The sequence below is a fragment of the Schistocerca serialis genome, chromosome 2 (genome assembly GCF_023864345.2).
Source record: "Schistocerca serialis cubense isolate TAMUIC-IGC-003099 chromosome 2, iqSchSeri2.2, whole genome shotgun sequence".
In the NCBI taxonomy this organism is placed as follows: Eukaryota; Metazoa; Arthropoda; class Insecta; order Orthoptera; family Acrididae; genus Schistocerca; species Schistocerca serialis.
Window position 1 is genome coordinate 844,697,126 of NC_064639.1, and position 16,020 is coordinate 844,713,145.

The window sequence follows — 16,020 nt, forward strand, 5'->3', positions numbered from 1 at the left end:
ATCCGAAAGAATGACGTTTTGCCAATCGTGCACCCAGGTTCGTCGTTGAGTACACCATCGAAGGCGCTCCTGTCTGTGATGCAGCGTCGAGGGTAACCGCAGCCGTGGTCTCCGAGCTGATACTCCATGCTGCTGCAAACGTCGTCGAACTGTTTGTGCAGATGGTTGTTGTCTTGCAAACGTCCCCATTTGTTGACTCAGGGATCGAGACGTGGCTGCACGATCCGTTACAGCAATGCGGATAAGATGCCTGTGATCTCGACTGCTAGTGATACGAGGCCGTTGGGATCCAGCACGACGTTCCGTATCACTCTTCTGAACCCACGTATTCCGTATTCTGCTAACAGTCATTGGATCTCGACCAACGCGAGCAGCAATGTCGCGATACGATAAATCGCAATCGCGATAGGCTACAATCTGACCTTTATCAAAGTCGGAAACGTGATGGTACGCTTTTCTCCTCCTTACACGAGGCATCACAACAACGTCTGACCAGGCAACGCCGGTCAACTGCTGTTTGTGTATGAGAAATCGGTTCGAAACTTCTCTCATCTCAGCACGTTGTAGGTGTCGCCACCGGCGCCAACCTTGTGTGAATGCATTGAAAAGCTAATCATTTGCATATCATAGCATCTTCTTCCTGTAGGATAAATTTTGCGTCTGTAGCACGTCATCTTCGTGTTGTAACAATTTTAATGGCCAGTAATGTATTTAGTTACAGCAGACCTCAAATTTCGTGATCAGTCTCCCTATAGCCACATAACTTCTTCATAAAGATTACTGACCCACGTCGTGATGGTACAATGAATACTCCCAGATCTAGAAGCCACTGTCGAAAAATGATTCGATGAGTAAATAAAGCATGATATACGCGTTCAGTGTTGCAGAAAGTATTTTGAAAAGATAAAATAAATGAAACTGTATTACAAAATATTTTATAGTATCATTTGTATAAATATTTTCCGTATTTTTGCCAATTTAACGTATTTCCCATTTTATGAATCATTCCTGCATAAAATTTTGTGCAATTATTGCAGTTAATTTTGTAAATTCTAGAGTTTAAGTACTTCGGGAGTGTGGCTTTTCCTGAACGTAGTTTTTTGCTACTATTATTTGTTGTTTTGAAAGCTAATTTCACGTTTGTATTATTTATTGGGGCGTTTATTTTAGCGAATAGTTCTCCCATATAGTTTCTTGGTATGTAGATGTAGAACAGACGGAAAGAAATTTCATCTTCAGATTCAGCGAATACACGAGACAAACAAATAACAATCAATCCACCTTCTTTACACACTGCAAAAATTAAAAAGAGGAAGTTGAAAACATTGAAAACGCACTACGAATACTGCACAAAATCCCAAAAGGTTCAATCATGAATGCTTTGGAAGAATTTGAAATATACTTACGGACTTAGGATTATCACCACGATTTAGTAAATGAACAAACCGATTTCAAACATTCAAAGTTTTAAAAATTTTGAGTCAATACTGAAAGAATGTTTCTTGAATTTAATTTTGTTGCTCTCTTGTAAAAAATTTCGAAGATATTAGAAGCAGCTTTTTGGCTACAGTCCTAATGTGTAAACGGCCCTGCCTCAGTGGTCACACCACTTTGCGTCAGATCACCGAAGTTAAGCCTGTTTAACTTGGCTAGCACTCGGATGGGTGATCGTCCGGGCTGTCGACGGGCTGACGAGTGCTGTTGGCAAGCGGGGTGCACTCAGTCCTTGTGGCGCCAATTGAGGAGCTACTTGACTGAGAAGTAGCGGCTCCGGTCACGAAAACACAACGGGCGGGAGAGCGGCGTGCTGACCATACGTGTTTATCCAGTCACCCCTGTCGTCTGAGGATGACGCGGAAGTCGGTCGGTACCACTGGGCCTTCCGAGGCCTATTCGGACTGAGTTTAATTTAATTTACAGTCCTGGCAGTTAAAACATTTATTAAGTATTTATATAAAGTATTTTTATACTATTATTATCACAAACAAAAACGTAGCGTCCCAATATTAATGTAAAAACTTTCTTACTGGTACTTATAATCAGTCGATTCTCTAGTAGGATATTGTTGATCAATCATTTATCGGTGCGCATGCAACAGTATGTGCTTTGTGCTATTTCCCAAAAGGCGCTCATACCTCGGATTCTGTTGATGGTAGAAAGATAGGCTCAAGTGCTTTGGATAACCCTTAGGCTGAGGATCATTTACATACCCAACAAAAGGACCGTGTTAATGTCACTATCCTACAGAACAGGGTCAAAGTACGGGTATTAGACACTTGCTTCTGCTAAGGCAAATGAAGAAAATCGGTTTTTTTTTTTTTTTTTTTTTTTTTTTGCGGTTGATGCGATCTACGGCGGAGCTTGAGTTAATTATGGAGGTACCATTACTTCATGGGCAGTTCCTCAGAAAACCTCAAAAAAAGGAGTTTTACCATCTTTTTTCGTGCCAAAACCACTGATTCCTCAGCTGTGCACAGAAAATGGCTGAAATTTTTACGATATATACCTAAGATCCCGATCTCGAACAAACTTAGAAATTTTAGTGATACGTTTACCCGTTTCCGAGATGGAGAGTTTCAAAGTTACCCTACTTCTGCACATAAACAACGCGCGTAACATCCGGAGTGAGGCGAAAACTTAGTTTACAAAATGACGTAGAACGGAGACATATGGTGTGAAGTGTCTCCGTTGCCATTAGAAGGGTTCTGATAACTCCATGTTTTAGTACTGAAACAAATGAAAAATTTTCGTACACATAAAAACTGGTGTGACGTGTAAAACTACTTTTGCGTTATTTCAGTTTCACATAAGCAAAGTATCAAAATTTTAGGAAACTTTCTGGTAGAAACAGAGATCGATGTTCACAACTGTTCTTAGAAAAACAATCTAGATCGCATAAATCACACTTATTGGTGAGCAGGCCAGAGGCGAGCCATCTTCAGTGTTGATATATGGAGACGGATCCACGGAGCAGCAACTATAGAAACCTCCACGTGTGCAGTTGACAGCATCTGGAGGGTTCTGCAGTTCATGGTCCGAAGATCCCCCTCCTCAACTCAACTTTGGAGTACAATCTGAAGATGGCCCGCCTTTGGACTGAAATTGGTCACCAATAAACGTGATTTCTGCAATCTGGACTGTTCTTCTAAGTACAATTATCAAAATTTTACTGATCCTTAAAATTCTTTCTATATGAGTGACATGCCCTGCTGTGGCAAGGGAAAGCATGGAATAGTGGAAACATATTTCTCTGAGCATATAAAAAAGGCGAATATGCTGCTGTTTAAAAGACTCTGACTGAAAAGTGGGGTACCAGGTGCCTCATTCAACCGTCCTCAGTATGCAAACATACTCGCGCTTTTTTATGCTGAGAGAGGAGGAAACACTGGCAGTGCGAAAGAGAAGAAAAAGTAATAAATACTGGAAGATATTTGACGGTGGTTGTGGTATAGAAAGAGCAAGGTGAGAGAAAAAGAGGAACACATTGCCTGTGGAACGTAGTTGACAGTGACAGAACAGTGCTGGGAAGAGAGTGAAGGAGATAATGCCAGTGGGAAAAGAATAAAGACAAGGAGAAAGTGGTACTTGGTGAGAGCCAGTGATAATAAGAGGCAGAGAGTCTATAATGATGACAACGACGAAGAGAGAAATAGTGACCGTGAGAAAGAACTAGAAAAAGACAGTGATAGTAGTAGTAGGATAGATCGAAGGAGACTCTAGCTGTGAGACAAGAGACAGTGTCGGAGGGTCACGAAGGAATAACGGCGATGAGTGGGGCTGGATGAGTGAGTGAGAATAGGCAAGTGGGAGTGGATGGGTATGAGCGACTTGCAGCGATGGACTTTGGGCGTGAGTGAGTTGCAGTTTGGAGGGCTTGTTGGTGTGAGAGGTGAGCTGCATGTTAAAAGCAGCTCAAATATGTTGGCATGCCAAAATTTTGGGAAGATTTTCTTAAGGTGAGGAAGACAGCATGCGGCAGTGGGTACCTCACTTTTCAGAGTGTTTATCACAGGAGCTTATCTGCCTTTTTTGTGCCCCGGCAGGAGCACTTTTCCGCTGTTTTTCGAATTTGTCTCTTATTCTTCGCAATGATGAGGCGAGTTGCACAATTTGATGCTATCAGAATACCTTCTCAGTTTTTTGTATACAAGTAAGTTACATAGAATACGCTATACATTGTTTTCTTGATTCTCCTGAGATTTGGCACCTGGAATTTTTGACATTTCTAATCTTCAATATCCATCATCGATAGTCTACAATCGCTCACAGAGTCCAGAAAACTATACCCAGGCCGCTGAAACATGTCACTTCAAGGTCACTCCCCAAGCGCCGTAAGAGTTGGTAGTATAACTAACAAACAAGTGAGGAACGGGAGGCGCCGCGTCTACTGAACCAATAACAGCACCGAACAAAAGCCGGTTCCGGCGTCGACGCTACCACGTTGCCGGCTTCCGTGTAAACATTGTAAGTCAGTGCGCGAACGCCTGCTGTTGTGTTGTGTTACCGCATCGATTACAGTTTTTGGTTGTTAAACAGTGTCATCAAAACGATGTCGTTCACCAAGCGACAATCCGTTGCGCCGTGGAGTGCCATTAAATAGTCAGACTTCGGTATTGCTACGGAGGACGCGTGAGTTTTACGAGCAACAAAAAGAATTTTTTTCTGCTCATGGGCATGCGTCGATTCCTGCCGATAAAGTTTTAGAGCGTACCTCGAAAACTCTAGGACTCAGTGAACGAACAGCTATAAGGAGAGGGGTGCTACTTCAAGACGTACAAGATAGTGAAGTAAACAGTGTGGAAGAAAGCCCCTATGGGAGAAACAGTGTGTTTTTCAGTACTCCGGGCAAGAGAAAAAAAGCAGCGTCGTCCTGTTACAGATACTGATTCTTTTCAATCCGATGCAATTCGTCACCACATATACGGATACTATAAAAGGAAAGAATACACCAAAATAGCGAAGCTGCTAATTTATTTAAAAGAAAGTGAGCTTTTCTCAGGGGGAAAAGAAGTTTTTAATATATTTTTGTGTGGGATCTACAATTTAAAAACCTCTCTCACACCGGCCTGATTTAGCTTCACTGATCAGGATAGTAAAAACATGCGTATATTAAGGGAATTTTCATTGACAAAGCAGGCTTATCACATTCACACAGTTCAATACTGTTCTATCCTGATAAAATTGAGCTTAACTTAAATTCCATAAGGCAGTGAAGCAATTTCGAAGTCTCGGTGCGACGAAAATTGTCAGTCGATCTCCTGGAAACATTTGTAATAATTATTAACTTTCGGTGATCACATGGGGAAGACCGGAGATCTGCTGGTAAGACCGTGTTAGCCTATTTATTTGAAGTAACTGGATATCTTGAGCATACAAAACGGCAGGTTCGTCCAGTGTAAATCAGACGTTCCCCACTGATCCCGTGCAACACAGCGTAGTAAGCAGACACTGTCAATAATAATCAGTTAAATAATACGCGAACACACTTACTTTAGTTTAGTTCATGTATTAAATTCCTTCTCATACAGAATCTCATCAAGATGGCGACTAGCTCAATAATACATACATATACATCCTTCTTTCACGACTAATCGGCAAGAAGTCCTCTATTCTTTTATAAGAGAAAACATACATAGCAGAGAAGCTATTCCATGGAGTAAATGGACGCTCCAAGGAATAATTGGGCTTAAAACTACTTTGCATTGATAATCGGTAAGATAAGAAGAGATATTTCGAGATATGTACTGAGTTATATAATTTATAAAATTTCTGAAAATATCGCGGAGAGATCGCTGTAAGAGACATTAAAAGTTGATATTAAAAAGCAGGGGCTTCCGTTTTAAAAAGTTAGATGGACGAAAACTGTTACTTGAAAAAGCTCAAGTCGTTTCAGTTCGTACCATTTTCTTACACAAAATTGTAGGAAAGGACATACATTCAGTTATATGGTTAGACGAAACCTGGGCCAACGCTGGAGAATCAGTTGAGAAATGCTGGACAGATGATACTCCGAATAACAACGGTCATCAGCCAACAGGAGTAGGATCCAGATTGTGCCCCATGCAGGATCTTCAAACAGCTTTGTGCCTGAAGGACTTTGAGTTTTCCGATCTAAAAAAAAACTGGTGACTATCATGATGATATGGACCACCCACAGTTTCTACTGTGGTTTAAAAATTTGTTGCTCCAGTTTAGTTTTCAGACAGTGTTTGTGATGGACAATGCACCATACCATTCCGTGATTTTAGGTAAAACTCCCACCACTAGTGACCGTAAAGAAACTATGGTGCAGTGGTTGCAGGCGAGAGACATTGCTGCGGCCACGAGCATGACAAAGCTGCTTTTATACTCGCTCGTAAAACGGCAAAATAAGTCTGTGACGCCTAAATACGTTGTAGATGAAATTGCAAGCAAACAGGGTCACTTGGTAATTAGGTTACCGCCTTATGACTGCCGTTTTAATACAATTGAATTGGTTTGGAGTGAAGTCAAGGCGTACATGAGAAGTAACAATAAGATTTTTACTATAACAGAAGTGGAAAGACTGGTACGTGAAGATCTTGCTACCGTAGACGCCACCTCATGGAGGAAAAAAGTAGACCATAAGCACAGATTATAGACGGCATTATAAATGGAAACGAACAATTAATGATTTCTCTTAATGATGATGAGGATGATGATGACGAAGACAACGGTTTTGGCACCGATTCCGATGATACTGGAGGAGAACTGGATGGAATTGCGCCGTTGACATCGTAAATTGGTGAGTGTAAATGTATACAGAATTAATTCTTTCTCTCTGCAATCGAGTAGGCTATGCATGTTTTGCTTTATTTCTTTCTATGAGTGTGGATAGCGTGTTCTCTGGTATGCTTACGTTTACATTATTATACGACGTTTTACGTGCAGGTATTACGGTAACAATTTGGAACGACTCTTCATAGATATTGTCATTAACATTGGGTGTTTTTATTTCCCGGTTCCGCATACTGTTGCTCCGTCGTCGTTCTCTCCATTGTTAGCAAAAAGGTACTTTGTTGCACTTAACGTAAAAACGTTTATTGTACACTACTGGCCATTAAAATTGCTACACCACGAAGATGACGTGGTACAGACGCGAAATCTAACCGACAGGAAAAAGATGCTGTGATATGCAAATGATTAGTTTTTCAGAACATTGACACAAGGTTGGCGCCGGTGGCGACACCTACAACATGCTGACATGAGGAAAGTATCCAACCGATTTCTCATACACAAACAGCAGTTGACCGGCGTTGCCTGCTGAAACGTTGTTGTGATGCCTCGTGTAAGGAGGAGAAATGTGTACCATCCCGTTTCCGACTTTGATAAAGGTCGGATTGTAGACTATCGTGATTGGGTTTATCGTATCGCGACATTGCTGCTCGCGTTGGTCGAGATCCAGTGACTGTTAGCAGAATATGGAAGACGTGGGTTCAGGAGGGTAATACCGAACGCCGTGCTGGATCCCAACGGCCTCGAATCACTAGCAGTCGAGATGACAGGCATCTTATCCGCATGGCTGTAACGGATCGTGCAGCCACGTCTCGATCCCTGAGTCAACAGATGGGGACGTTTCCAAGACAACAACCATCTGCACAAACAGATCGACGACATTTGCAGCAGCATGGACTATCAGCTAGGAGACCATGGCTGCGGTTACCCCTGACGCTGCATCACAGACAGGAGCGCCTGCGATGGTGTACTCAACGACGAACCTGGGTGCACGATTGGCAAAACGTCATTTTTCGAATGAATCCAGGTTCTGTTTACAGCATCATGATGGTCGCATCCGTGTTTGGCGACATCGCGATGAACGCACGTTGGAAGCGTGTATTCGTCATCGACATACTGGCGTATCACCCGGCGTGATGGTATGGGGTGCCATTGGTTACCCGTCTCGGTCACCTCTTGTTCGCATTGACGGCACTTTGAACAGTGGACGTTACATTTCAGATGTGTTACGGCCCGTGGCTCTACCCTTCATTCGATTCCTGCGAAACCCTACATTTCAGCAGGATAATGCAATACCGCATGTAGCAGGCCCTGTACGGGCCTTTCTGAATACAGAAAATGTTCGACCGCTGCCCTGGCCAGTACGTTCTCCAGGTCTCTGGCCAATTAAAAACGTCTGGTCAATGGTGGCCGAGCAACTGGCTCGTCACAATACGCCAGTCACTACTCTCGATGAACTGTGGTATCATGTTGAAGCTGCATGGGCAGTTGTACCTGTACACGCCATCCACGCTCTGTTTGACTCAATGCCGAGGCGTATCAAGGCCGTTATTACGGCCAGAGGTGGTTGTTCTGGGTACTGATTTCTCAGGATCTATGCACCCAAATTGCGTGAAAATGTAATCACATGTCAGTTCTAGTATAATATATTTGTCCAATGAATACCCGTTTATCATCTGCATTTCTCCTTGGTGTAGCAGTTTTAATGGCCAGTAGTGTAGCTTACATTTACAAAATGTATTTCGGTGTTGTGGGCGTGTTCGGTGGCAGCTATTGTAATCCATTGTCAACCATACGCTAGCTGTCAAGTGACATTTTTCACCGGTCTGGTATTAGGATGAACACTGCACTGGTGATCGTGAATGAGGTAGGTGGGACTTTGGCTCTTTGTTTGTTCCTTCCTTTGGATGCGTGCGCCTCCAGTTCCCTTCTCCCGCTGGCTGTTTACCTGTCTGTCTGACGCGGCTTGTGTGCGGCAGGCTCTGAGACGCTGAAGCTGGGCGTGGCCCGGACGGCCAACGTGCTGACGCCGGTGCTGCGCGAGCCTGGCGCGGGCAAGGCGCTCTACTCGGGCTTCCTGTGGCGGCTGGGCGGCGCGGGCGGCACCACCTGGGTGCGCCGCTGGTTCTCCCTCAAGCGCGACAACTGCCTCTACTACTACAAGACTGACGCGGTGAGTACACCACGCCGGGGCCAGCCGTAGGGCTGAGGCCGCGAAACTTAGTGGTGGTGTCAGCTCCCTCTCTACATATTCACCTCTCAATACGACACATATTTCCCATCTTCCTGAGAGGTCCGGACAAGCACAGAGGGTGGGATTGCTTGTCATTGAGAGCTCCAAAGGCGGGTGATGGAGCTCCTTAGGGATATGGTAGCTAAGGAAGGGAAGAAAGCCAAAGTGCACTCCGCGTGCATACAAGGGGGGGGGAGTCATCCAAGATGTGGAAAGGGTCCTTCCGGATGCCATGAAGGGTACAGGGTGCAGTCAACTGCAGGTGGTGGCTCATGTCGGCACTAATGATGTGTGTCGCTATGGATCGGAAGAGATTCTCTCTGGTTTCCGGCGGCTATCTGAGTTGGTGAAGACTGCCAGTCTTCATAGCGAGATGAAGGCAGAGCTCACCATCCGCAGCACCGTCGATAGGACCGATTGCGGACCTTTGGTACAGAGCCGAGTGGAGGGTCTGAAGCAGAGGCCAGACGGTTCTGCGACCGTATAGGCTGCACATTCCTCGACTTACGCCATAGTGTGGTGGGGTTTCGGATTCCGCTAAATAGGTCAGGTGTCCACTACACACAGGAGGCGGCTACACGGGTAGCAGGGGCTGTGTGGCGTGGACTGGGCGGTTTTTAGGTTAGACAGTCTTGGGAAAGATAAAAAATGGCTCCAGTCTCAAAGGGTACAGGGCAAAGAAACGACGAGAATCGACCAAGCAACAGTCGGTATTGTAGCTGTAAATTTTCGTAGCTGTGTTGGAAAAGTACCAGAGCTTCAAGCGCTGATAGAAAGCACTGAAGCTGAAATCGTTATAGGACCAGAAAGCTGACTAAAGCCGGAGATAAATTCTGCCGAATTTTTTACAGAAGCGCAAACCGTGTTCAGAAAGGATAGATTAAATAAAGTAGGTGGTGGTGTGTGTGTGTGTGTCTGTTGGTAGTAGTTTATCTTTTAGTGAAGATGAAATATACAGTTCCTACGAATTACTATGGGTAGGGGTTATACTCAACATCCGTACCAAAATAATAATTGGCTCCTTCTACCGACCCCCCGACTCAGATGATCTAATATCTGAACTCTTCAAAGAAAATTTGAATCTCATTACAAATAAGTACCCCACTCATACAGTTATAATTGGTGGAGACTTCAATCTACCATCGATTTGTTGGCGAAAATACATTTTCAAAGCCGGTGGTAGACAGAAAACACCTTCCGAAATTGTACTAAATGCTTTCTCTGAGGATTACTTTGAACAATTAGTTCATGAGTCCACACGAATTGTAAATGGTTGCAGAAATACACTTGACCTCTTAGCCACAAATAATCCTGGTCTAATAGAGAGCGTCATGACGGATACAAGGATTAGTGAACACAAGGTCATTGTAGCGAGGTTCAAAACCGTATCAACCAAAACCACTAAAAATAAACGCAAAATATATCTATTTAAAACAGCAGATAAAAATTTGCTTGATGCCTTCCTAAGAGAGAGTCTCCATTCCTTCCAAGCTAATTATGTAATTGTAGACCAGATATGGCTCAAACTCAAAGCAATAGGTAGATTCATACCGCATAAGTTAATAAGAGACGGGACTGATCCATCATGGTCCACAAAACACGTCAGAACACGTTGCAGAAGCAACGAAAAAAGCATGCTAAATTCAGAAGAACGCAAAATCCCCAAGACTGGCTAAGTTCCACGGAAGCTCAAAATTTAGTGCGGCCGTCAATGCGAGATGCTTTTAATAGTTTCCACACTGAAATATTGTCTCAAAATATGGTAGAAAATCCATAGAGATTCTGGTCGTATGGAAAGCACACCAGTGGCAAAAACAGTCAATACCGTGACTGCGCGACAGCGATGGAAATGTTACCGATGATGGTAACACTAAAGCGGAGTCACTAAATACAGTTTTCCGTAATTCCTTCACGAAAGAAGACGAAGTAAATATTCCAGAATTCGGAACCAGAACAGCTGTTAGCGTGATTGACATAAAAGTAGATATCTTAGGTGTTGCGAAACAACTCAAATCACTTAGGAAAGGCAAGTCTTCCGGTCCAGATGGTACACCAATCAGGTTCCTTTCAGAGTATGCAGACACAATAGCGCCTTTCTTAGCAGTCATATACAACCGCTCACTTGACGAAACGTCTGTTCCTAAAGACTGGAAAGTATCACAGGTCACACCAGAATCCAAGAAAGGAAATAGGAGTAACCCATTGAATTACAGACCCATATCACTGACCTCAATTTGCAGTAGCATTTTGGAGCATATACTGTACTCGAACATTATTAATCACCTTGAAAAAAAATGACTTATTGATACATAACCAACACGGATTCAGAAAATATCGCTCTTGTGCAACACAGCTAGCTCTTTATTCCCATGAAGTAATGAGTGCTGTCGTCAAGGGATCTCAGATCGATTCCATATTCCTAGATTTCCATAAGGCTTTTGATACCGTTCCTCACAAGCGACTATTAATCAAATTGCGTGCCCTGGAGTATCGTCTCAGTTGTGTGACTGGATACGTGATTTCCTCTCAGAGAGGTCACAGTTCGTAGTGATAGACTAAATCATCAAGTTCCGCAAGGTGGTGTCATAGGCCCTCTGCTGTTCTTGATTTACATAAATGATCTAGGTGATAATCTGAGCAGACTCCTTAGATTGTTTGCAGATGACGCTGTAATTTACCGTCTAGTAAAATTATCAGACGATCAATTCCAATTACAAAATGATCTAGAGAGAATTTCTGTATGGTGCTAAAAGTGGCAATTAGCACTAAACAAAGAAAAGTGCGAGGTCATCCACATGGGTACTAAAAGAAATCCAATAAATTTTGGGTATACGATAAATCGCACAAATATAAGGGCTGTCAACTCGACTAAATACCTAGGAATTGCTATTACGAGCAACTTAAATTGGAAAGACCACATAGATAATATCGTGGGGAAGGCGAAACAAAGACTGCGCTTTGTTGGCAGAACACTTAGAAGATGCGACAAACCTACTAAAGAGATAGCCTACATTATTACACTTGTCCATCCTCTGCTGGAATATTGCTGCGTGGTATGGGATCCTTACCAGGTAGGATTGACGGAGGACATCGTAGAAGTGCAAAGAAGGGCAGCTCGTTTCGTGAGGGGTGAGAGTGTCACTGATATGATACGCGAATTGGGGTGGCAGTCACTGAAAAAAAGTCGGTTTTCTTTGCGGCAACATCTATTTACGAAATTTCAATCACCATCTTTCTCTTCCGAGTGCGAAAATCTTTTGTTGACACCCACCTACGTAGGGAGAAGTGATCATCTTAATAAAATAAGAGGAATCAGAGTCGAACGGAAAGATTTAGGTGTTCCTTTTTCCCATGCGCCACTCGAGAGTGGATTGGTTGAGAAGTAGTATGGAAATAGTTCGATGAACCCTCTGCGAGGCACTTAAGTGTGAATTGCAGAGTAACCATGTAGATGTAGATGCAGAAGATGGATGACTTGGCTGAGGCGTTAGTTGTAGGAGCCTGTATTTTGGATGTTTAGGAAAACGTTCTCCCTCGGAAGTCATCTTGTCGCCATTCTGCAAATGGCTGCCACGCACTGGTTGCTCGACCTGGGGAAGAGGACGAAGTCACTGTGTGCCCTGTCAGGACAGTTCGGGATGTGAGGCAATAATTGATACTCCAGTGAAGCAGCGTGTGTGAGTCCATCCGGTACAAAATGAGCTCGGCACGCTGTCGTGGAGCAAAAGCGGTTAGTAGAGTTCGGGTAGTGTGCTCCTGTGCGGTTTGCCCTTTACGATCGTCATAGCAACGCACGATGGTAGTCTCCAACAACACGTTGCCTGAAGATGGTTGGGTCTTCGCCTTTGCCAAACCATATCTTCCGCAACTTACTTTCCTTCTTTCTCCAGGGATCGTACTCGATGTTGATCAGGCGACTAAATAAATCATATAAATTCGGCTGACACAGCTGCAACATTTCCGCTGCTGCCTCGGTTCGGCCTAAATTTTGAATAGGTGCGACGAGTTCTGGAAAACAGCCGAGCGCGATCTTTGTTATACTCATATTGTCGTGTGAGCTTTTGCAAACTTGTCCATGACTTATTTTCACTTTCTTCACTGTCGCGTCAATTGTAATAAGCTGGTCTTCGAGCCCCATGCCTTTTCTTCTATTGCACTTGCCTGTTCTTCAGTGCCACTTCCTTGTGATTTAGATATATTTGACCAAATAGCAAAGTGTTCCTTTATATTGGTCTTCAAATCAGGTAGAGACAGAACGTGTCCCTAGTAAACCCATTCCTTTAGATATCCCCAAAGTCAAAAGTTATATGGGTTCAGATCAAGTGATCTTGCTACCTAATCAAAGTCTCATATGATGCTGCGTTATCGCCGTATACTTCCCAACTCAGTATTGATTGTTAAAGCGTTGTTCTCCTTCAAATACGGAGAACGAATTAGCCCACTATAGTGCTCTTCTTCAGTGGGCAGTGTCATTTTGTTTGGTTCATCAAACGACGTGCTACGGCAGCCTATTTCGATGTGTAGAATGACTACGCATATATACCAATAAATCAAAGAAGAATTAATCAAGTGTCTTTATTTTTCGAGGCTATACCTAAAACCGTATGACTTCCCTAGTATATGTGTGCCGGCGCAAGGCTACACCTAAGAATCAAAAAGTATGTTTTGTTAGTAATGTTGATTACATGACATATTTTTATTTATTTGTTACATTATTTCATATATATCTATAGTATCTATGTTGATGACGATAGGGCGCAAAGGAACATCCTTTTTGTGCACCTTTGGTAACGCATAGAGCTTTGGGGGGTGCAGCAGCTCGAGGTCGGAGCTTCTCGAAGATTCCTTCGGCAGGCAAATAGGCGCTCCATCGTACCAGCTAGCCAAATATTTAACGGCGGAATTAAGCCCTCACGCCGGGAAATGTCAGCATCGCATCAGGAATTCTGTACATTTCATTCAATGGCTGCAGGAGCTGCGCCCCCGTAACCAGGACCTCACGGTGAGCTTCGATGTGGTCTCGCTTTTGAGCAGAGTACTCTTGATTAGGGATAAATTCAACCCGACAATGACTAATCTTTTCGAATTTGTTCTCACATCAACATTCTTTCTTTTCGATGGAAACTATTACGAACAAACGGATGGTATTGACATTGGGTGTCCCCTGTCACCAGTGGTAGCAAACTTGTTTATGGAGGACTTCGAAGAGAAAGCACTGGAAACTGCAGCACTGAAGCCTATGTGCTTTTACAGAAATGTTGACGACACATTTGTGAGATGGCCCCATGGAAGAGAAAAACTTCAAGAGTTTATCCAACATCTGAATTCTCTGCATCCTAACATCAAATTCACCATGGAGGTGGAAGAGAATGGTCAACTCCAGTTTCTGGACGTCCTAGTCAAGCGCAAAGCGGATGGCACCTTGGGACACAGTGTATACAGGAAAGAAACCCACACAGATCTGTATCTCCACGCTACCAGCTGCCATCATCCTTCACAGCGTGAGGCTGTACTGCGAACACTGGTACACAGGGCCCGCGCAATATCGGACGAGGAATGCCTACAAGGAGAACTTAACCACCTTAAGGACGTTTTATGAAGAACGGATATAACGAGAGTCAAATTCGACGTGCTTTCAGGCAGAATGCACAAGCCCAGCAGAGAGAGAACGAAGAGGACGAGAAGAGAACGGCGTACCTGCCTTACGCCGGCAAAGTATCCAACAAAATCGACAGAATTCTGGCTCGGTGTAACATAAAATGTGTCTTCCGCCCACCTCCGAAAACGCGTGCCCTGCTAGGTACAGTAAAATACACTCCTGGAAATTGAAATAAGAACACCGTGAATTCATTGTCCCAGGAAGGGGAAACTTTATTGACACATTCCTGATGTCAGATACATCACATGATCACACTGACAGAACCACAGGCACATAGACACAGGCAACAGAGCATGTACAATGTCGGCACTAGTACAGTGTATATCCACCTTTCGCAGCAATGCAGGCTGCTATTCTCCCATGGAGACGATCGTAGAGATGCTGGATGTAGTCCTGTGGAACGGCTTGCCATGCCATTTCCACCTGGCGCCTCAGTTGGACCAGCGTTCGTGCTGGACGTGCAGACCGCGTGAGACGACGCTTCATCCAGTCCCAAACATGCTCAATGGGGGACAGATCCGGAGATCTTGCTGGCCAGGGTAGTTGACTTACACCTTCTAGAGCACGTTGGGTGGCACGGGATACATGCGGACGTGCATTGTCCTGTTGGAACAGCAAGTTCCCTTGCCGGTCTAGGAATGGTAGAACGATGGGTTCGATGACGGTTTGGATGTACCGTGCACTATTCAGTGTCCCCTCGACGATCACCAGTGGTTTACGGCCAGTGTAGGAGATCGCTCCCCACACCATGATGCCGGGTGTTGGCCCTGTGTGCCTCGGTCGTATGCAGTCCTGATTGTGGCGTTCACCTGCACGGCGCCAAACACGCATACGACCATCATTGGCACCAAGGCAGAAGCGACTCTCATCGCTGAAGACGACACGTCTCCATTCGTCCCTTCATTCACGCCTGTCGCGACACCACTGGAGGCGGGCTGCACGATGTTGAGGCGTGAGCGGAAGACGGCCTAACGGTGTGCGGGACCGTAGCCCAGATTCATGGAGACGGTTGCGAATGGTCCTCGCCGATACCCCAGGAGCAACAGTGTCCCTAATTTGCTGGGAAGTGGCGGTGCGGTCCCCTACGGAACTGCGTAGGATCCTACGGTCTTGGCGTGCATCCGTGCGTCGCTGCGGTCCGGTCCCAGGTCGACGGGCACGTGCACCTTCCGCCGACCACTGGCGACAACATCGATGTACTGTGGAGACCTCACGCCCCACGTGTTGAGCAATTCGGCGGTACGTCCACCCGGCCTCCCGCATGCCCACTATACGCCCTCGCTCAAAGTCCGTCAACTGCACATACGGTTCACGTCCACGCTGTCGCGGCATGCTACCAGTGTTAAAGACTGTGATGGAGTTCCGTATGCCACGG

The 16,020-nt window shown here is 44.7% G+C and overlaps 1 protein-coding gene across 1 annotated transcript in view; it reads left to right on the top strand.

The window, feature by feature from the left end:
- Window positions 1-16,020, top strand: part of LOC126456455 (uncharacterized) — a 478,332-nt gene that overhangs the window by 421,402 nt on the left and 40,910 nt on the right. The window contains exon 28 of the mRNA XM_050092205.1: window positions 8,733-8,926. Coding sequence (XP_049948162.1) covers window positions 8,733-8,926 — 194 coding nt within the window. The remainder of the gene's footprint in view (window positions 1-8,732; window positions 8,927-16,020) is intronic.